At 39.9% G+C, this 23,417-nt stretch overlaps 1 protein-coding gene across 34 annotated transcripts in view; it reads left to right on the top strand.

Annotated features, from left to right (window-relative positions):
• The window catches only part of Pigl (phosphatidylinositol glycan anchor biosynthesis class L), a 91,712-nt gene extending 69,073 nt beyond the window's left edge, over window positions 1-22,639 (top strand). For 2 of the 34 annotated variants that reach the window (XM_078042940.1, XM_021720559.3), the window contains exons 3-8: window positions 474-564; window positions 2,149-2,184; window positions 8,681-8,748; window positions 11,603-11,634; window positions 14,019-14,152; window positions 20,392-22,639. In XM_078042940.1, coding sequence (XP_077899066.1) covers window positions 474-564; window positions 2,149-2,184; window positions 8,681-8,748; window positions 11,603-11,634; window positions 14,019-14,152; window positions 20,392-20,490 — 460 coding nt within the window. In that variant the 3' untranslated portion in view covers window positions 20,491-22,639. Of the gene's footprint in view, window positions 1-473; window positions 565-2,148; window positions 2,185-8,680; window positions 8,749-9,036; window positions 9,103-9,165; window positions 9,242-11,602; window positions 11,636-14,018; window positions 14,158-19,314; window positions 19,467-20,391 lie in introns of those variants that run through there. The other 32 variants (XM_078042941.1, XM_005340815.5, XR_005726566.2 and 29 more) reach the window with 29 other exon arrangements.
• The last annotated feature ends 778 nt before the right edge of the window (window positions 22,640-23,417 follow it).

Genomic DNA, 23,417 nt, shown 5'->3' with positions numbered 1-23,417 from the left:
GAACACAATGCCTTTATTTTATTTATTTATATGTGGTACTGAGGATTGAACCCAGGGCCCACACACGCTAGGCGAGCGCTCCACCACTGAGCCCCAATCCCAGCCCTGTGCCCCAACCTTTTACTGTTAGTCTTAGAAAGTGCATAATACTGTCTTTGTTCAAGTTCACTGTTAGCACATCTGTCTCCCCAATTTATGGACAGAGCCTTGACACATTGATGCTGTTACTTCCCCTCAGCAACAAGCACAAAGCTCTGAAAGTATACTATATGGAATTATCCGTTGTTTCACATGTAAAATTATTTTACGTGTAAAGATTAATCTCTTTAGCTGAAATCTCAGTAACTCGAGGGTAGGGAATCCCCCCAACTTCCAATGTAATTCGTGTCACAAAACCAGACATATATCTACGGGATCTTAGGGAGAAGGTTGCTCTTGAATAAATGTTCAAATTGTGTGCTTCTCACTTACAGTGATTTCCCAGATGATCCAGGAGTGCAGTGGGACACAGAGCATGTGGCCAACATTCTCCTCCAGCATGTAGAGGTCAATGACATCAACCTGGTAAGTGTTCACATCCCTAGTGAAAAGCCTGGGATTCCTGTCCTGTCTCAACAGTTGGTTTCTGCAACTTGTCCTGTGACTGCCTTCCTACTTCCAGTTTTGCTCCAAGGCCGCTCCATTTAAAAAAAAAAAAAAAAAATTTCCAGTGCTCTCTTCTAAACCTGCAAGGAACAAACACACCTTTTAATTCTTATAGATCTTTTGTGAAACCAAACAGCTGAATGATCAATGTTTTGATAGAGGCAGAAGTTTTTTCAGATGATGTCTTCCCTCCCCTACCTCTGCCTCACCTCCTGAAAGCTTAGAGTCCCAAGAGCCTTCACTGTGACTCTCATTGATAAAGAATTTCACCTTGTGCCAAGCAGTTTCACATTTAGAATATCATTTTCACTTTTAAGGTAAATGTTATAATTTTAACTTAACATTGAGGAAATGGAGGTTTTCAAAGCCCAGACAGCTTGACCAGTGTAGGCAAGTGATGAAGATAGGAATTTTTGTTTTTGTATTTTTGCAGCACTGGGGACTGAACTCTGGGTGCAATACCACTGAACTACATCCCCGGCCCTTTTTCTAATTTTTTTAATTTCAAGACAGAGTCTTGCTAAGTTGTGGAAGCTGGCTTTGAATTTGTAATCCTCCTAACTTAGCCTCCCGAGTTGTTGGGATTACAGGCATGTAAAGCCAGTAAAATTTTTTGTTTTGTTTTTATTACTACTACTACTACTAATAATAATAATAATAATAGTAATACTTCATGGGTTAATATCTAAAATTCCACCATTTAAAGCCCTTCTCATTTGATTTAAATTTTGGGTAATATTCTTTAAAAGATGATTCCTTGCTGGGTGTGGTGACACAGGCCTGTAGTCCCAGTGATTTGGGAGAGTAAGGCAGGAGGATTGCAAATTCAAGGCCAACCTCTGAAACTTATGGGAGCCTCTCAGCAACTTAAAAGACCCTGTCTCAAAATAAAATATAAAAAGTGCTGGAGATATAGCTCAGTGGTAAAGCACTCCTAGGTTCAATCCCCAGTACAATGAATGAATGAATGAACAGATAAATAATGAGTTCTGCTGGCAGAGAAATATATTAAGCTTTTATAAATGATGAATTCATCATTGTAAACTAGACCTTTATTATTTTTTAATACTTTTTTAGTTGTCAATAAACCTTTATTTTTAAAATTTATTTATATGCAGTGCTAAGAATCGGATCCAGTGCTTCACACATGCTAGGCAAGCACTCTGCCACGGAGCCACAACCCCAGCCCCATAGACTGTTCTTAAATGAGGATTTTCACTAGTATATGAATCAGATTGTTTTTTGTTTTTTTTTTTTTTGTGGTCCTGGGAATTGAACCCAAGGGCCTATTTATTTTTCATTTTGAGACAAGGTCTCACCAGGTTTCTGAGATGGTCCCTAGCTTGCCATCCTCCTGTCATCCTCAAATAGCTGGATTGTAGGTGTGTGCTACCATGGCCAGTGAGACTGTTTTTGTTTTGTTTGTGTTGGGCATTGAACCCAGGGCACTTTACCAATGAGCTACATCCCCAGTTTTTTTCATTTTTTTTTATTTTGATACAGGATCTTGCTGAGGGACTTGCTGCTTTGCTGAGACTGGTAACTTCCTGCCTCAACTTTCCACGTTGCTAGAATTAGAGGCCTGCTCCACTGTGCTAGACCAAACTGTTTTCTAATGACAAAAATATAACTGAAACCATATACATAGACAAAATATCCATCTCACTGGCTCACTCTGAGTCACTTAAAGGTTAAGAAATAAGTAGGCCTCAAGATCCCTAACCCCGCCAACTTGTTCTTCCACTCTTTCTTTTCCTGAATGGAAAAAATGGTTTTTATGATTTTTCAGGCCTCTACATCCCACTGTCCCTCCCCAGAGGGTATAAGCGTGAAAGCAGTGTTAGATGCATGCATTAGGAGTCACATACCCAGTTGTGCTGACAGCGGCTGGCCTTGTTCCTCTTATCCACAGTTCCCCACCTTCACAGGGCCATAACCTAGATGTGTAGACAGAGCTGATCTTCAGGTTGGTCCTTCAGCCTTGGCACACCATTTTCCCATGGTAGTGGCTTCCCCAGAACAAATCCCCAAATACTATCCCTCCTCTGCTCTCTCGGTGTATAAGAGGTACTGGTCTCCCCCAGTCACTCCAGGTTTCAGGATATACTCTCATCTTGTTCAACTTGGAATTCAAGGTCCTCCCTGATCTGGCCCTTACTTTAATCCAGGACACTGGTAATTATAGTTTATCCTTGCTGAAGGGCAAAGTTTCTTTTTCAGAACATGTTGCAGCTAACCTGGGTCCTGAGTATTTGGGGTTGGGGAATCTTGAAGGCACAGACATCTCGGCATTCCTTTCTTGCTTTCAGAAAAGTTTCCTATATTTGAGTCCCAGAAAAGTGATTTGTGATCCAGAATCCATTCTCCAAGAAGCCTTCCCTGACTTCTTCAGCCTCTTTGGGATTCAATCCTCTTTGGGATTCCCACAGTATTTGCAGGTTGCACTGAACATATGGCATATTTTGCTGTTTATTCTTTAAGATGCAGACTTATATCTTGTAAACTAGATTATAAAGTCCATGAAGGCCAGGACCATCTTTAAATCTCCAAAAACTGGCATAAATCCCAAGAGAGAGCTCTCACTGCCTGGAGGTCTTTCCTGAACGTGTGCTGCTGTTCACATTCATTCAGTAAAGGGCGTTTATTGTCAGGAGAATCTTAATTTAATTGCAGTCAACAAGGAAATCACTTTAAAACAGCTCAAAAATAATTAATAAATTATGTGCAATATCCTGTGCTGTTAATAAGAAAATTTAAGATATCAAAGTGCACTTCCTTGGTCTGAACTTACTGTCACAATGGATGTATAGGAGCATCCTAAAACAGCCAGTGTGGCCATACCCAGCCATAGTGGAGCTAAGTATGAGTTTGTGTTCAGCTCCTAGTGACACAGTTAAGTGCTCTTTTACATAATCCCACAGCCCCTGAAGGACAAGGGCTGAGGGGTTAGTTAATACTAGGCAGGTGATAATTCTCAGGGGCAGTGTCCTGTACCCGGATGAATACATAAATCTTGGGAATCTCCAGGAGCCCTATTCAAACCAAAAGTACTAACTGCACAGCAATAAACAGTGAAGCACCAGTAAAGAAACATAGGTAGAAGTGGAGAGCATAGCGCTGAGAATTTATCACCTGAACCATGCCAGAATAAGACCAAAAGCACCCTTGTCTGAAGCAAAGCTGGCTCTGCAGCCCTCACTATGGTGTGATGACAGGAATTGGTTCCATCTGGCCCCATGTCTATCATATGCTTGCAAGCTGCCTGCTCTGCTCACTGAAAGAATATCATGAGAACCACAAAGAGTGGCTCTTTGTGGTTAGGGCTCTTGAAAATGTAAAGTTGCCCTCCACAGAAGGCAGCTCAGGAGGTTGGTCGTTGTCTTTTCTGGGTGTCAGGCTGGCTAGATACTGCACCTAATTCTCCTTTAACCCATAATTCAATACATATCTGTTAAATGCCTGTTATGGGACATTTACTGTGATGAGAACTGGGATTACAACAGCAAACTAAATCCACTTACTCCCTGCTCCTTTAGAGCAGGGTGTCTCAACTATGGCATTATTGACATTTGGGGCTGGATAGTTCTCTATTGTGGGGGCTGCCCTGTGCATTGTAGATGTTTTGCTACATCCCTGGCCTCTACCCCTTAGATGCTGGTAGCAACCCCTCTCCTCAGCTGTCACAATAAAAACATGTCCAGACATTGCCAATGTCCATGGGTAAAACCATCCCCAGGTTAAGAACCAGTATCTTGGGCTGGGGATGTGGCTCAAGCGGTAGCACGCTCGCCTAGCGTGCCTGCGGCCCGGGTTCGATCCTCAGCACCACATACAAACAAAGATGTTGTGTCCGCCGAGAGCTAAGAAAAAAATAAATAAATGTTAAAATTCTCTCTCTCTGTCCCCCTCTCTCTCTCACTTTCTCTTAAAAAAAAAAAAAAAAAAAAAAAAAAAAAGAACCAGTATCTTAGAAAGCATGCCCTAGGGCTGTGAGTATTACTCAGTTGTAGAGTACTGGTCACCCCACACACATGAGGCCCTGGATTCAATTCCCAGCACCACAAGAAAAAAAAGAAGAAGTAGAAGTAGCCAGACACAGTGGCACATGCCTGTTATCCCATTGGCCTAGGAGGCTGAGGCAGGAGGATCGAGAGTTCAAAGCCAGCCTCAGCAACTTAGTGAGGCCCTAAGCAATTCAGCAAGATCCTGTCTCTAAATGAAGTACAAAAAAAAGGCTGAGGATGTGGCTCAGTGGTTGAGTGACCCTGAGTTCAATCCCTGGTAACCCCCCCCCCGCAAAAAAATAAAATAAAATAAATAGAAGAAAGAGGAGGAGGAAGAAACAAACTGAGGTATCCCACTGATGTCTTTTTTATTTAGGGAGGGCGGTAAGATTTCCCTTGATCCAAAATTTCTGCAAACTAGGAAAGAAGAAAAGTGGATGGAGTTCTGTGAAGAACTACAAATGTGGGGCTGGAGCTGGGGCTCAGCAGTAGCCCACTTGCCTGGAATGTGGGAGGCACTGGGTTTAATTCTCAACACCACATATAAATAAATAAAACACAGGCCTATCAACAACCAAAAAAAAATTTTTTTAAACATTGTCATGTAAAAATCTACAAAAGTCCAGGGATATGAATACAATCAGCTCATCCCAGTTTGCAATAGAAAGGAGGAGGGAGGGCTGGGGTTGAAGCTTGGTGGTAGAGCACTTGCCTGGCCCATGTGAAGCACTGGGTTCAATCCGCAGTACCACATAAAAATAAATAAACAAAATAAAGGCATTGTGTCCATCTACAACTAAAAAATAATTAAAAAAAATAAAGAAGGAGAGAGAGTATAAGATGATATAGGATGAAAAAGAAACAAATACCTTGGAAAATTTCAAAAATAACATGGTCTGGAGAAGTAGCTTAGTAGTAGAGCATGTGCTTAACATGCGTGAGGTCTTGGGTTTGATCCCCAGCACCAAAAAAATAAAAGCAGTTGTGCTGAATTCTACATGGCCCCAAGTCCCCTAGCCAAGGGAATGGTCTCCAGCATTCCTCCCCATACCCATAATCCTCTCTCTATTCATTTGTTTTAGGGTACTAGGGATTGAACCCAGGGGTGCTTAACCACTGAGCAATATCCCCAGCCTTTTTTTATATATTTTGTTTAGAGACAGGGTCTTGCTAAGTTACTTAGGGCCTCAATAAACACTGAGGCTGGCTTTGAACTCGAGATCCTGCTGAATCAGCCTCCCGAGCTGCTAGGATTAGAAGCATGCACCACCATGAATGACTTTTCATTGGCTATTAAACCCAGGAGCTCATGCATGCTAAGCAAACACTCTACCACTGAACTATTCCCTCAGCCCTTTTTGAAATTTTGAGTCAGGGTCTCACTAAGTTGCCCTGACTGGTCTCTAGCTTGCCATCCTCTTTAGCCTCCCAAGTAGCTGGGATTACATGCAGAATTGTCAGAATTCCTTCTGATAACAATCTAGCTCCATCTGATGGTGACAGATTTAGAGTTAATACACTCTAGCACTGTCTGCTGTACATTTTTAAAACGCTTTCATGTGGCTTTGTTTTATCTGTACCTCAACCAATTTTACACATGAAGAAGTCAAGACATTCCAAGATGAAATAACTTCTATTAATACAGTTCTGTGATTTTCCCAAGGAACTTTGCATAACTAGTATCAGAGATGATTAGACTTGAGTCTCTCCTGGTTGGGTTACATGGAAAAGTCATGATCAGAACTGGAAATTAAACTTTTTTATTTTAATAGATTATTTTTTAGAACAATGCTAATGTTTTGTTGTTGTTGTTGTTGTTGTTTTATTTTTGTTTTTTACCATTCTGGAGGTTAAAATTCCCAAAATCAGTTTCACTGAGCTAGAGTTAATGTGTTGGCTTACAACCCCATCTTCCATAGCATATCATGCCAATTTCTGCTTCTCTTAACACATGGTCTTCTCCTCTGACTTTGATTATCTTCTATGTCCTTCTTATAAGGACCACTGATATTACATTTGGGCCCACCAACAAATCTAGGGTCATCTCCCCATTGCAAAATCCTTAACTTGAATTACATTTGCAAAGTCCCTTTTGCCACATGAGATAACATTTATAGGCTTCAGGAATTAGGACATATTTGAGGGATACTTATTCAGCCTAGCAAGAAATCTTACTCCAGAGCACTCATTCACACCAAGTCCTCAGAGACTGATAACCATTCTAAAGATAACTTTTCTTTAACTGGGATCTGAGCTTTACATTAAAAGGTTAAGATTTTAGGGGCTGGGGCTATAGTTTAGTGGTAGAGCACTTTCCTTGCACGTGTGAGGCACTGGGTTCCATCCTCAGCACCACATAAAAACAAATGAATAAAGGTATTGTATCCATCTAGAACTAAAAAATATTTTTAAAAAGGAAGAAGACAAAAAATTAAAAAAGAAAAAAAATTTAGTTGTGGATGGATACAATACCTTTATTCATTTATTTGTTTTTTTGTGGTGCTGAGGATCAAACCCAGCACCTCACACGTGTGAGGCAAACACTTTACCAATTGAGCTACAATCCCAGCCCTTTTTTCTTTTTTTAAAAGGTTAAAATTTGGGCTGGGGTTGTGGCAGAGTGGTAGAGTGCTTGCCTCGAATGCATGGGGCACTGGGTTCAATCCTCAGCACCACATAAATAAATAAAATAAAGGTATTGTGTCCATCTACAACTAAAAAATTTAAAGAAAAAAAAAGATTAAGATTTTAGAATGACAGTTCAGGGATTGGGCTGATGTTTGGGAGAGGTGGAAGTAGATGCTTCTAATACAAATGCTCAGTTTTGATTGACCCACTCCAGGTAAACTCTTCCTATGTAGAGTAATTGTTCCCCGGGAAACTGCAATAAGGGCCTGAGACAAAGGGAAGGAGAGATGGGCTCTATCAGAGCTTTACAGATTTCATGAAGAGGGTAGAACTCCTGGCAGAACCCTTCTCTCTGGTAGCAGGTAACCCTCTTGAGATCACTCTGAATTCACCTAATTCAGATTCATAATGTCCCAAAGAATAGATTCTGAATCTCAGGAGGGCCAATCAACATGTTTTATAATTAAAATAGAAAGACCTCCAGGCTCAATAGCATGCCCCTTATAATCCCAGCAATTTGGGAAGCTGAAGCAGGAAGATAATAAATTCAAGGCCAGCCTGGGCAATTTAACAAGACCCTATCTCAAAATAAAAAATTTTTTAAAGGTCTGGAAATGTAGCTCAGTGATAAAGCACCCTTAGGTTCAATCCCTAGTTCTAAAAATAAAAGCAAAGGAAAAAAAAAAGAGCAAGAGTAAATCCCTTCTCAAACTATTCTATGTCCTGTTCCAAGTCCCTTAGTCCTGTTTTCTATATATCTTTTATTATTCAGATTACTCTTTGGATTGTCTTATTCAAATATCATTTGGTCTTATTAATCCATCTGTGCTGAATTGAATTGTAAGAACCTAGACTGAACTTGGAGTTAATAAAGAGATGTTGACATAGCTATAAAAATGGAAACAGAGACAGTCTATGAAAAGAAAAGCCTTTTCCATGAACCCAACCCCAGAGTGGACATTGGCATTCTTGAGGCTTTTGTACCTTCAATATCGCACAAGGAAAAGAACCTAAATAAATCAGGCAACGTCTACCTGAACAAAGGTCATATAAGAGCCAACCAGAAAAACTAATATGCTCATAAATGACTAAGCAGAAAAGCAAAAAGATATTTCAAATCCAAGTTTCTGTCATGGTGAATTCTACTCTGCTGCACTGGCCAGGAGTACATGATAAACAGTAAAAACTCATAAAAATGGTCTCCATGGTATAATCAGCCAAACCAATAGATACACATCATTGATATGCTTAGAAGTCAGTTCAGCTATTCTCAGAATTTGAAAAATGCCAGCGTTCTTCTCTCTCCTTTACTTTCCAAGGGAATGGCAATAGCTACTTGGAAGCTGAGGCAGTAAAAGAAACATTCTGACAGTTTTGAGTGAAAACCCTGTCTGTCTCTACAGGTGGTGACTTTTGATGCAGGGGGAGTCAGTGGTCACAGCAATCACATTGCTCTGTACACAGCTGTGAGGTATGATTCACTGGGTGATGGAGGTGGGACAGGGTTTGTCCATTTGCTTAGGAATCTCAGTTGCTAAAGCACTTTATCCCTGGTTATCTGAGCTCTAGGAAATATACTACTGAATTATACCACCATCACTGGTTGTGTTGCTCACTATATCTCACTAAGTCCTCTTTATGAGAAATCTCTAATAAGTCTCAGTAGGAATGTTTACCTCCTAAAGAAGTGAATTTTTAAAAATCTCCTGGATACTGCAAATGGGATAATTGATTTTATTTCTCTCTTTACTTCAACCAGAGAAAGCTTCAGGGCCAATTTTGCAACCTCTGAACCACATGAACAGGACTTCAAGGAATGAGTCCTGTGAGTCAGGTGCCCCCAGCTTCATCTTCTTCCTCTCACTTCTTTCTTTCTTTATTTATTTAGGTGCAGATGGACACAACACAATGCCTTTATTTTTTATGTGGTGCTGAGGATCAAACCCGGGTCCCGCCCATGCTAGGCAAGTGCTCTACTGCTGAGCCACAATCCCAATCCACTCTCACTTCTTTTGACATCTTTCATTACAGATTTTGCTACTATCTCCAGTCTTTCTTTGTAAAAGGAGAATATCCACATCTGATAGTAAATCTCATTTGTCCTTCAAAGCTACCCTATTTTACTGATATTTGTCTTCATTTATCCTATAAAACCAAAATGGAACCTCAAAGATACAGAGTGACTTAGGATCATGCAAACAGAGACCATGGTAAAGTGCTTCTGTTAGGATCCAGATCAGCAGAGTGGTGGTCTTGTCTTAGATACTGAGGAAGGAAAAGGACAACCAGAAATGAAAGAGTTGTTTTATAACCTTCTTCTATATGTGTTCAATATTCTCAGTCTGGAGCAGTGAAATATTTGAACTTGGAAATGACCTCACAGTCATTAAGTCCAACTGTTTCATTTGACCGAGGCAATGAAGCCTTATGCCCAATGCTACAAGTCAACAATGGCAGAGACAGAACCAAAATCCAGGAATCCTGGTCCTCCACTCAGTCTTCTGGCAGAAACATGTCAAAACAAATCTACATTAGGACCCTCAAGCTTTTCTTAAATCATACATCACATAGTGGAAGATGCCAGAAATTTTTGTTCATATATTCTTTGCAGACAGCTCTCCCTGATTCTTTGGGATTCTAAGGAATCAGGGGAGGCAAGACTGTTCTCTTCCTGTCCCACCCAGGGGCCACAACTATAAAAATGTGATGTTCATTGCATTAGGTCCATTCAGATTCAGGAAAGACCCATCCCCCCATTATAGCCAGAGATGCAATTTTTTTAAAGATACATGGAAAAATAGGCAACCCAGAAATGGTCTTTCTAACCATGTGGTTACCCTGAACCTTGGGCTTCCAAGACTGGTATGCATGCAAGCTGCTTGGAAACTGGAATAATGTCTCCATTCTCACTCCAGGTACACACTGAGCCTTGTGACTTCTCACCAAGTATACAGATTGTACCAGAGAAAGGATCAGATTAGGTCTCCTGCAAACAAACCAAGAGCACTTTAGCAGTCAGGGTTGCCTGTGCACTTGAGGTTGACTTGACTGGTTCTAACCCTAGTATAGTCACCACTGAAGTGGGAAAAGCAGGGAAGGCTTCATTCCAGACAGAGAACCCAGAGGGACAACTTTCTGCTGACAGAAATTCCCAGGACCATTTTCCTTAAGTGACTGGAGTACTGCAGGCTCTCAACACTAGTGCAGGTCCTCTCCCTACACTAGTGGAAGTCACTGTGCTTCAGATAAAACAATCTGTAGACACACCTACCATCTTTGAAAACTGTTTTCTCCGTAGTCACCTGCCTGCTAAATAGACCAGATCCATTTTAGTGTGTTCACTTGTCTGGGCCTTTCTGTGACATTTGGCTCCTCCTGTCACTCATCAAAATGCTGCTTTGACTTACCTGGCACTGGCTGGTCTTCCCTTTTCTCTGACCTTTCTGGCTACCTCTCAGTCTCTTTCTGGCTTCCCTCGCACCTGAGGCCCCTCCTTGACCCTGTCCCTATGGCTGTAATAGCCACAAGTGCAATACCCAGGTTGTGTACACTTCAGTTTTACCTCTTCCCTTGGATATCCCCGAGCTCTGTCCGGGATGCAGAGCAAATCACCTCCTTCTCAGGATCCCAGGGCCTTTTTTAGGTTTTTCTACTGCTTAAGGTGGATTTGCTTTGACGTGTTTCTGCCAGAAGACTGAGTGGAGAACCAGGATTCCTGGATTCTGGTTCTATCTCTGCTAGGGAGTCAGTTCCATAGGCTTTTCAACTGTCTCTCAAGTCTGATACTAATAAGTGTGTATGTGTGTTGAATCAGAAAATTACCCACTCTCTCTTCTGTTCCTAAGCTTTCAATACAACAAAACAGAAAACAATTTGGAAATAACTGCTGTTGGTTCATCCTATCCCTTCTGGGGGTAGGGGAGGTCAGAAAAGAGAAAGGAAATATTAGGAAAGAAATGTCAATGAATATTTTAAATATTTAATGTATTTTAAAATATTCTCCTACTATACTCAGGTCACAATTACAAGAGAAAATTTTTGAAGAATCTGAGGTAATCACTTTCATCTCAGGCAAAGCTTGACAGGGTCATATAGACCCGCCTCTGGATTAGTTGTCCTTGGGTGAGGTGCCTACCCTGGTCCCTTCAACTGTAAGCCAGAGGTATGGAATCCCAGAAATTTGATGATTTATGCAAAAGAAACCACCTGGGAACCTATGTAAGGGGACCATGGGCCCTGTCACCCTTCCTCAGAAGTCCCCTCACCTTAGTACAAAGGACTATGTGATTCTCACCTTCTCTCACCCTTGTCCTTCCCTCTTCCAGGGCCCTGCACTCCGAAGGGAAGTTCCCTAAAGGTAAGACCTGTTCCTATTGCAGAAAGTCACTAGAAGCTATCCCTCCAGGAGATTTACCAGAGGGAAATTTGCAAATACTGTCAGCCAAATTCCTTAAGTTCCATATCCATGTATTTAACAACCATATATCAAAATTACTTGGGGTTGAAGGGATGCTGTCTGTACTGAATATAAGTGTAACAACTATTTACATAGCATTTACATTGTACTAGGTATTATAAGGTGAGATGTTTTAGAGTATACAGGGAAGATATGCATAGATTTCATGCAAATAGTCTTGTCATTTTCTTTTCTCTCTCTTTTTTGTAGCAGGGATTAAACCCAGGGGACTTAACCACTGAGCCACATCCCCAGATATTTTTTATTTTTTATTTTGAGACAGGGTCTCACTAAGTTGCTTAGGGCCTTGCTAAGTTGCAAAAGTTGGCTTTGAACTTGCGATCCTCCTGTCCCAGCCTCCCAAGTCACCGGGATTACAGTTGTGTGCACCATGCCCAGCTACTCTGTCATTTTCTATGAGAGACTGGAGCATCATGGTTTCTGTGCAGGTCCTAGAACAAATTTCCCTGAAGTTGAGAGACGATTGTACACAGAGGCTGCTCTCAGCAGAGTGAAGGCATACTTCCTGACTCAGATCTCTCAGGTTGTATCATTGGCAAGTGCCCTGTCAGCAGATTCTGGATGTGCAGAAAGACCGTGTTTGTCTCCTCACCTGTCTAGTTTTCTCATAGGGTAGGTCTTTTCCACTTCTGGTATTCTGCAATCTGTTTATCCAAACTCAAATTCTAGCTCCCATTAATTAACCAAGATGTAAGTGCCTGACAGGTGCCTCATAGAGTAAACTGCTTGAAAGAGAAACTCTTCCTAGCCCACAGGAAGGTATTTGACCCCATTTGATCATTTCCACATGACACTCCTGTTTAACCTTCTGAGCCAGTTTCAGGTTTGTCCTGCCTCACAGGAGAATATGAAAGTTGAATCAATAAGGCTGGGCATGGTGTTGCACTCCTAATCCCTGAATCAGGAGGCTGAGGAAGAAGGATTGCATGTTTGAAGCCAGCCTTAGCAACTTAGTGAGGCTGTAAGCAACTTGGTAAGACCCTGACTCAAAATAAAAAATAAAAAGGTCTGGGGATGGGCTGGGGCTGTACCTCAGTGGCAGAGTGCTTTCCTAGCATGTGTAAGGCACTGGTTCCATCTTCAGCACCACATAAAAAAATAAATTAATAAACAAAGATATTGTGTGTCCATCTGCAACTAAAAAATGTTTTTTTAAAAAAAAAAAAAAAAAAAAGGTCTAGGGATGTGGCTCAGTGGTTGAATGGCCTTGGGTTCAATCCCTGGTACCAAAAAAAAAAAAAAAAAGAATCAATGAGACCTAAGTAGCATGTGCCCTTTCCAGATGGCTTTACCAAACTGTTAAGTCTTTGGAACATGACTGTAATTCATTTTATTTTTATATCAATCCTACGAGAAGGGCAGGTCCCACACTGGCTATACAGAGCCAATGCAGCCAGGTGCAGTGGTGCACACCTATAATTCCAGCCACCTAGGAGGCTGAGGCAAGAGGATCACAAGTTCAAGGCCAGCCTCAGCAACTTAGATCCTGTCTCAAAACAAAATAAAAAGAGCTGGCATGGAACTCAGTGAAAGAGCATCCCTGTGTTCAATTCCCAGTACCTCCCCCCCCCCCCAGCTGCCACACACACACACACACAAGCCAGATTCAGGGCTGGGGCTGTAGCTCAGTAGCAGAGCACCTGCCTTGCACATATGAGGCACTGGGTTCCATCCTCAACACCACATAAAAATAAATAAATAAATAAATTATGTCCATATACAACTCAAAAAAATATTTAAAAGAAAAGAAAAAAAAAAAAAAGCCAGATTCAATGGCATCTTAGTCCCAGCTAATTGGGAGCCTAAGGCTGGAAGACACTTGAGACCAGAAGATCAAAAGCAGGCTGGGAAGGGAAGGAGAGAGGGAGGAAGATTGAGATTCAGAGCAGTTAAGGGGCTTTCCCAAGTTCTTGAGCAGTTAGTTTTGGACCAGTTCTTGTGCAACAGAGCTAGAAATATGTCTCTAGCTCCCCAGTATAGAAATTCCTGTTTCCCTCAGCCTTGAGGTAGCCAGATCCCGATCTCTAGCTGCCCATCTCTTCTCAATAAGACACAGAGTGAGGTAGAGGGTAGCCAGCCAGGTCTCCTGTGGCCCTTTCACTTTTCCTCTCTGAGGAATAATGGGCAAAGAGCAACTTTGGTGCTGTAAAGACACCTGGAAACTCCAGCCCTGCCCTAAGCCATAGAGGTGGTGGGAGTTTTCGGGGGAAAATCTGACTGGGAGCAACAAGGCTCTTTACTTTTCCCCATCCCCTCCCCACCAGGGTGTTCTGTGCTCACACTTCAGTCTGTGAATGTGCTGCGCAAGTATTTCTTCCTCCTGGACCTGCTCTGGTCTCTGCTGCATACTCAGGACATCCTCTTCGTGCTCACCAGCGAAGAAGTGGCACAGGCAAAGGTGAGGATTGCAAATTCCTGGACACCTTAGATCTGGGCCAGGCCTCTTGGCTTCTCAAAATTCTGCTCTGCAGAGGCAATTCCCATAGTCCTTTCACAGCGGCTTAGCATCTCCCCCTGAGTTTTACTACTAAGCCAGCTAGACCTTGGCAGGCAGAAATTTTCAATGACTTTGAACTTTTTTCCTGATTACAATAAAACAACAAAGAACCTAAAATACATATACTCCTTGTAGAGAATTAAGAAAATAAAAGTAAGAAATAAAAATTATCCACAGTCCCACCACTCAAAAGTAATCATCATTAACATGTTGGGATACATGCTACTATTATATAATGGGATCACACTTTGTTTACTGTTTAAAATCTGCTTTCTTTAACAAAATATTATGAATATTTTCTCCTATGTCACTAAGTGTTCCAACTGTAATGCCTGCCTATAATTCATTTGTATGGATATACCATAAATATGTTGTGAATTCCTGATCATTAGACATTTCAGATGTTCCAGTTTTCCAGTGCTCCTACCTTGAGTCTAAAAGGAATTCAGACCTGCCAGGATCCTCTGTAAAGAGCCAGTGGGGCAGACAACCGAAAGCCCATTTGCCAACTGAGGAAGAGCCAGATCCACCCATGCCCTCCTAGTGAAAGTTTAGCTGTCAGTGGGGCAGGTGATTGTCAGAATCATTAGAGATGAGGAGATGAGACGAGCTCCAATTTGTCTCCAGGTGCAATCTGTAGAAGACTTAAGTCCACCTCAGAGACACAGGTAGCCTTATTTTCTCAATTTTCCACAGTAAGCATTTATTCCTACTAAAAGGCACTTTGCTAGATGCTTAGAATGTATGTTGAGCAGAAATATTATTCCTCTCTTGTTGCTTTAATAGTTCATTAATTTTTTTGTTATTATTTCTGTCCTACTCTATTCATGTTTTATTCTGGGTTTTTTTTTTTTTTTTTTTTTTTTTTTGAAAGGTTAGGCTTCTTTTTATTTTCAATCTTTAAAAAAAACTATACTTTAGGGCTGGGGTTGTAGCTCAGTAGTAGAGTGCTTGCCTCACCACGTGAGGCCCTGGGTTCCACCCTCAGCACCACATAAAAACAAATAAATAAAAATATTGTTTCCATCTACAACAAAAAAAAAATTTTTTTTAAAACCATACATTAATACTATTAATTTCCTTTAATGTAATCCTTTAAGTTTCCATTGTGAGTTTCTTTTCAATCCATGAGGTTTCAGGGATGTAAGAGTTTGCAGATGTGTTTTTCAATCTTTATTATTTGCAGTTCCATTTTTGCCTACTTACAAAAATTTATCTGTAACTCCAAAATCAATTCTAGTGTGATCTCAAATAATACAAGCATATAGCCCAACATGTTAACAATGATTACTTCTACTACAATTCTTATTTCTTATTTTTTGCTTTTGTGAGCACTGACATAGTCATTTAAAAAGCAGTGGAAATTTTGAGCCACACATGCATGTTTCAAGGAAGATTAAGGCAAAACAACCTTGTTTCAGTCTCATACTACAGAAAAAGTATCCTTTTAGTGATGTATTTAATGCCACATTTTCTTATTTTATGATTTTTGTTGATTTTACTGTTTAAAATGACTGAAGTAGCCAGGCACAGTGGTGTACATTCAGGAGGATCACAACTTCCAAGGCCAGCTGGGCAGCTTAGCAAAACCTTATCTCTAAGGGCTGGGGATGTAGCTCAGTTTTTTTGTTGTTGTTTTTTTAAAGTCTGAAATACAAGGCTGAAGTTGTCCAGCGTCCTTAAACAAAATAGGCTATGATAGGCCTTATGGAAAAAACAGATATATTAGATAAGCTTCATCACAAACATGAGTTCTAGTGTAATTGGCACTAGTTCAGTGTAAATCAATCAGCAAAGTATATATTAAATAATTTCTCTTTAAACAGGAACACACATAAAACAATGTTATATATTGATGTGTTAATGAAAATGTGACCAGAGGCTCACAGGAATTAGCAGTAGTCCAGTATTCACTAATTCAGTGTTCTAGTGACTTTATAGAATGGCCACAAATAATGAGAATATTGCTTTGTTGTTGATTTTTTAATGTAACTGTTTTGTGATCAATGAGTTTTGTGATCAATTATTTTATGCTTTTATCAAAGCATAAAATAAGAAAATGTGACATTAAATACATCACTAGAAGGATAATTTTTCTATAGTGTGAAACCTGAAACAAAGGTAGTTTTGCCTCAATCTCCCTGACTCACAGCTTCAAGTTTGGGTCCCCAGTCTAACAGAACCCACAATGCCCCCAATCTTCCTGGGCCTTCAGTCAGTGAGCCCTCCACTTCAACCACTCATACTTGTTTATATTTTGTAGGTTCATGATACTGTTGGTTTTAGTTTTGACCCATCTGCATCTTTTTTTTAATCCTCTTTATATTTTTCTACCATGACTACAATATGGAACAGGAAGCATAAATTTGTCGCATCTTGACCAAGTAAGAACAGCCAAAGTATTTTGAGAATAAGAAAATTAAAAAGCCAGGCACAGTGTCACATGCCTGTAATCCTAGCAATCTGAAGACCGAGGGCAGAAGGATTGCAAATTCGAGGTCAACCTTAGGAATTTACTGAGACCCTGTATCAAAATTAAAAAACAAAAAGGCAGGGGGGCTGGGGATGTGGCTCAAGTGGTAATGCGGTAGCGCGCTCCCCTGGCATGGGTGCGACCCAGGTTCGATCCTCAGCACCACATACAAACAAAGATGTTGTCTCTGCCGAAAACTAAAATGTAAATAAAATATTTTTTAAAAAAAAGGGTTGGGGGTTTAGCTCAGAGGTAGAACACCCTGACTTCAATCCCCAGTGAAGGAAAGAAAAAGAGAGGGAAGGAGAAAGAAAGAAAAGGGAGAAGGGGGAAGAGAGGGAGAAAAGAAGGGGAGGAGTGGAAAAGAAAGAACAAGTAACTTATTTGAACTTATTTGCTAGCAAAGTGGAAAAGATCATTATTGAAGCTTTAAATGAAATGGGTTTATAAATTGTTACAGCCTTTCAAGGAAACAAAAGTAATGAATGTCAGAAGGGGTTTCAGAAATTGTTCTTACCTTTGCATGTTTTTGATACATTAAGCAAAAACCAACAGGTTACAGAACAGATTTATAGAGTATCTAGGTGTTGGAATTTAATGTGAATTTTATCTTTTTCTTTTAAAATATAACTAATTATACTATTTATAGAAACTCTCATCCAGTAATTTATACTTTTAGAATTTTATCCTAAGGAAATAAACAAAGATGTGTCCAGGAACTTATATGCAATGTTATCATTAGTATAATTTTTTAAAACTTTTTTTTAGTTGTACATGGACACAATACCTTTATTTTATTTATTCATTTTTATGTGGTGCTGAGGATCGAACCCAGTACCTCACATGTGCTAGGTAAGCACTCTACCACTGAGCTATAACCACAGCTTTCATTAGTATAATTTTTAAATATTTATTTTTTTAGTTGTAGTTAGACACGATACCTTTATTTTATTTATTTATATGTGGTGCTGAGGATTGAACCCAAGGCCTTGCACATGCTAGGCGAGCACTCTACCGCTGAACCACAACCCCAGCTCCTCATAGTATAATTTAGAGTAGCTAAAATAGGAACAATATTCAGCAGGTGAATGAAATAGTAAGCCAGCCTTATTTTGAAGAATATTTAGTGAAAATGCTCCGAAAGCAGAAACACAAAACTTTATACCCGATTTTGATTTTTATGGGGCTATTCCTTCTAACTTTTGAGCAAAAACAATAATTTAAAAAATACACTTGGTAGCTGGGCATGGTGGTGCATGCCTGTAATCCCAGCAGCTCAAGAGGCTGAGGCAAGAAGATCATGAGTTCAAAGCCAGGCACTAAGCAACTCAGTAAGACCCTGTCTCTAAATAAAATACAAAATAGGGCTTAGGATGTGGCTCAGTGGTCAGGGACCCCTGAGTTCAATTCCCAGTGCCCAAAAAACGAAAAATAAAAAATACAGTTGTTAAAAAACAATGAATAATTTATTATTATTATTATTATTTTAGTGGTCAATGGACTTTTACTTTATATGTGGTGCTAAAGATTGAACCCAGGGCCTCACACATGCCAGGCAAGTGCTCTATCACTGAGCCACAACCCCAGCCCCGACAATGAATAATTTTTGTAAGTGCCCATCTTATTGAAGGAATGTTAAAAGTCATTGAAAGATTTAAGCACTTGGGTACTATACTGTGGGAAACCCTTTTAACTTAGAATCTCTTCCAAGCTGACAGATCAAGTATGGTTTGGACTACAAAGGTCATCCGGTCATCCTTTCTCCCAGGGTTTTTTTTGTTTGTTTGTTTGGTTTTTGTTTTTTAGAGAGAGAGAGAGATTTTTTTTATATTTTTATTTTTCAGTAGACACAGCATCCCTATTTTATTTTATGAGGATCGAACCCAGCACCCTGTGCATGCCAGGCGAGTGCGTTAGCACCTGAGCCACATCCCCAGCCCTCTCCCAGTGTTTTTTTTTTTTTTTTTTAATAAATTTTTTTTTAAGAGAGAGTGAGAGGAGAGAGAGAGAGAGAGAGAGAGAGAGAGAGAGAGAGAGAGAGAATTTTTTAATATTTATTTTTTAGTTCTCGGCGGACACAACATCTTTGTTGGTATATGGTGCTAAGGATCGAACCCGGGCCGCACGCATGCCAGGCGAGCACGCTACCGCATGAGCCACATCTCCAGCCCTCTCCCAGTGTTTTTGTAAACATTTTGATTCTCGGCACCACATGTAAATAAAATAAAGGTCCATAGACAACTAAAAAAAATTTTTTAAATAAATAAATAAACATTTTATTTTTATTATGGTTTTCAAAATGTTAACATTATTCTCTTGAGTTCATGTGTCCTTTTTGTTTTCTTTTTTCTTTTTTTTTTTTTTTTTAGTTTTTTTAGATGGACACAATATCTTTATTTTACATTTATGTGGTGCTGAGAATTGAACCCAGTGCTTCACACATGCTAGGCGAGTGCGCTACCACTTGAGCCACATCCCCAGCCCCTCCTTTTTGTTTTCTTTTTTTTTTTTTTTTTTTTTTTTAAAGAGAGAGTGAGAGAGGGGGACAGAGAGAGAGAGAGAATTTTAACATTTATTTATTTTTTCTTAGTTCTCGGCGGACACAACATCTTTGTTGGTATGTGGTGCTGCTGAGGATCGAACCCGGGCCGCACGCATGCTAGGCGAGCGCGCTACCGCTTGAGCCACATCCCCAGCCCCTCCTTTTTGTTTTCTGATAGTAAATTTCACTTATAATTTTCATTGTGTTTGCTGTGGAAAAAATATTATGTAACATTTTGCCTAGATTGTATAGTGAGATAGTTCTATTCCGATTCCCTTTACCATCCAAATCACGATTATCACAAGTATGTTTACAGCTCTAAAACCACATATATTCTGACAATAAATATTTACATTTACATTAAGGATTACATAAAGGTTTGCAATAATATTAACTTAGTTAAGTTATGGTACTTAGAGAACAACAGCAATTTTTTATATATATGTCCTACATAGTTAAACCAGTTACCATGATCTGTTTAAAAATGGAACTGTACTAGGTCCAAATAACAAGAAAATATACATTTCCTCTGTTAGGTGGGAAGACTAACCCATACCTGTGTACCTTCCTTTTTTTTTTTTCCCAATAGTGATTATGTCTTCCAGTTTACCTAATTCAAAGAAGTCTGGGCATAGCATTCTAGCCTGCTTCCCCTCGGACACCTTTGTTTGTGTTGTATAGGTAAAGGCAGCAGAGCAAAATGAGGCTCTAGAGTCCATCAGATGGCTCTGGGTTTGAATCTCAGCTCTGCTACCTACTAGCTATTTGTGATTAATGAGTGTCCTCATCTACTTACTGGAGGGAAAGAAAGCAATAATAATAGTACATACTATTATTAGAATAACACGGTTATTCACATTGAGATGATGATTGTAGACTGTTGTGCCAATAGTAAATGCTTTAGCTACCCTTAGCATCATCTGCTTTAATCACAATGAAGTAAGTAGGAGATGAGAAGGGAAGGTCAATCCAGAGAGGTTCATGGGCTATAGAACGAAACCAAATAATGCTATAGCACAAAGTATATTAGTGGGAGGAGGGATTTCAGATGAGGAAACAACTCTGAAAGTAATAGAAATAGCTCTAGATCAAATGTACCTAACTGGTCCCCTTTGATTCTTCTAGAGAGCCATGTACTGCCATAGAAGCCAACTCCTCTGGTTCCGCCGCCTCTATATTCTCTTCTCCAGGTACATGAGAATCAACTCACTGCACTTCCTCTGAGGCTTTGAAGAGTTTTCAGATCTAAGGAACAAAGGAGAGAAGTAGACCAGGAAGACAAGGGGCCTGCCTGGAGATGGCTTATCTTTCCTGAGTCAAAGGAGTTCCCAGCTAAGTGCCTCTGCAAAGGGAGACTCTGTTGGCCAATGGGCTACCCAAACTCGCTTCTTCCTCTGGTGAGGGGGGCAGGGTGGAATGAAGAACTGAAAACAAACCAACCCAAGGATAATTCAAATTCTTGTGAAAAATAATTTGCATAATAACAAAGCGTATGTCAAACACCTAGCACAGAGCCCAGACAAATTGCTGTTATCACAAATGAATACAGAATGTACTAAAAACACAGATAGGATCTTTAATTGCTTCTGAAGTAGGCTGTCTTAGTTTTGGGTTGGTATAACTGAATACCACAGATTGAGTAATTTATAAAGAACTGAGGTTTATTTAACTCTTGATTCTGGAAGCTGGGAGCAAGACATAGGCTTCTGTTTGACATTTAATGAAGAGCTTCCTGCATCATAATAAGGCAGCGGGCATCACATGGCAAGATAGAGCAAGTGAGCCAAAGTGCTTATTTCTATAACAAAGCTAATCCCATGATAATTCATTAATCTGTAAGTGACCCAGTCCTCTCCCAAAGATCCTACCTCTTAACACTGATGCATCGGGGACCATATGTCCAACACATGGATGCCAGGAGACATGTCCAAATCATAGATATACTGAAAATACATGAGCCAGGTGCAGTAATGCACACCTATAATCCCAGCAATTTGGGAGGTTGAGGCAGGAGGATCCCAAGTTCAAGGTCAGCCTCGGCAACTTAACAAGACTCTATCTCAAAAATATAAAATAAAAAAGAACTGAGGATGTAGCTCAGTAGTAAAGTACCCCTGGGTTCAATTCCCAGTACCAAAAAAAAAAAAAATGCACACACACACACACAAATATTACAGTCTGTTGAATTAGTTCAACCATAATTCCCTAAATTTTTTTCTGGCTGGTTTACCTTTTTATCAGAGCTGGAGAAATCATCCTCTATTTAACGTGACAATCATGGATTGATGCACCCAAGTGTCCTTCACAGTGATGGGCTCTGTTGTATGCAGAACAGACTGCCTGAGCCTGACTCTCAAACAGCTTATAATTGAATATCTCAGCTTAGTCTTGGGAGAAGTAGGAAATAGGAAGATAAATCTGGAACTTTAAAAAAAAACACTTAAGAACCTGATGTCTTTAAATGGTTCAACAAATAAAACTTTCTGAGAGGATTGGCTTGTAAGCTATAGGCAAAGTCCCAACTCATGGTCCAGAAAAGTGGCTTGAGACAGGGAAGCTTAGTTGTGAAGAGAGAGACAAGTGACTCTAGGTTTGAAGCCAGAAGACAAGCAACATACCTATGACAAGACAGGAGATTCTCTATCTCAATTCTCTCATCTGCAAAATGGGGAAGAATAATGGGTTTAACTTCAGAGAATGAAAACAAAAGGATGTCTTAGGTTACATAACAAAGAATCTAGCTCTCAGTGCCAGGAAAGATTAGCTGCTGTTGTTTTTCTGAGAAATAATCAAGTAGGCATTAAGCATAAGGACTAACATACATAAAAGTCCTGAGACAAAAGATCCTGGTGTGCTTTGCCTGCCCAGTGAGTATCCCCTACCTGCAACATAAAACCGGGGAATTGCTTCCTTCATAACAACAGGTTGGAGATCTGCTTGTTTAGACTCTCCACCCAACTTGTACCACTTTACTCAATGTCACCATTATTTTATATGCCTCCTAAGACCACATGAGACTGACAGAACTATTAGGCCCTGAAGCTGAAATTGAAAAAGCAAATCTGGTTGTGTGATTTGTCCACTGAAAATTTGTCAATATCTCCTAAAATCTTCCACATAAAAGTATGACCAAAAGCAAGCTACTAACATTGGCTGGAATGTGGTGGCAGTGGGTGACCTCTGTCTTGCTACTAGGAAGACAAACACTAAACTAGTTTTTCCTTTCTGATCCAAGGTAATACTTAGAAAGTGAAAATGACACACACAAAGTTCATCATACTATTACTTACAATAGCAGTACTGGAAAAATCCAGTGATGTAATAGTTTTATAACAAAGAAAATGTTCATAATATATTAAAAATTTTAAAGCAAGTTAGGAATCTCATTTTTATTAAATGAATATACAAATATATAACATGCAAATATATACGTAGATATATATTTGATATCTAAATCCATAGGTAAATACTAACTAGGAAGGTCATCTTTCAACAGTGGACATTTACAGTTATAAAAGATTTATGGTTGTTTATGAATAAGTATTGTTTTGTTTTGGAAGATCCCCAGCCCTTGTTATTTTTTATTTTGAGAAAGGGTATCCCTAAGTTGCTGCAGGCTAGCCTCAAACTGCTTCAGTCTTCCAAGTTGCTTGGATTACAGGTGTGTGCCACCGCACCTTCTATGAATAGGGTTTTTGGGGGAGGTGTGGGGCATACCAGGGAATGAACCCAGTGGTACTTAACTAGTGAGCCACATCCACAGCCCCCCTTTCTTTTTCTTTTTTTTTTTATTTTTATTTATTTTTTTTTAAAAGAGAGAGTGAGAGAGGAAAGAGAGAGATAGAGAGAATTTTCAATATTCATTTTTTAGTTCTCGGCGGACACAACATCTTTGTTGGTATGTGGTGCTGAGGATCGAACCCGGGCCGCACGCATGCTAGGCGAGCGCGCTACGGCTTGAGCCACATCCCCAGCCCCCTTTTTTTTTCTTTAGATGTTGATGGACCTTTTATTTTTAATATACCTTTATTTTATTAATTAATTTATTTTTATATGGTGTTGAGAATTGAACCCAATGCCTCACACATGCTAGGCAAGTGCTCTACCTCTGAGCCACAATCCCAACCCCACTTTTTTATATTTTACTTAGA

The sequence above is a fragment of the Ictidomys tridecemlineatus genome, chromosome 3 (assembly GCF_052094955.1).
Source record: "Ictidomys tridecemlineatus isolate mIctTri1 chromosome 3, mIctTri1.hap1, whole genome shotgun sequence".
Lineage (NCBI taxonomy): Eukaryota > Metazoa > Chordata > Mammalia > Rodentia > Sciuridae > Ictidomys > Ictidomys tridecemlineatus.
The sequence above is the reverse complement of the archived record's forward strand: the minus strand, read 5'-3'. Positions and strand labels throughout refer to the sequence as shown.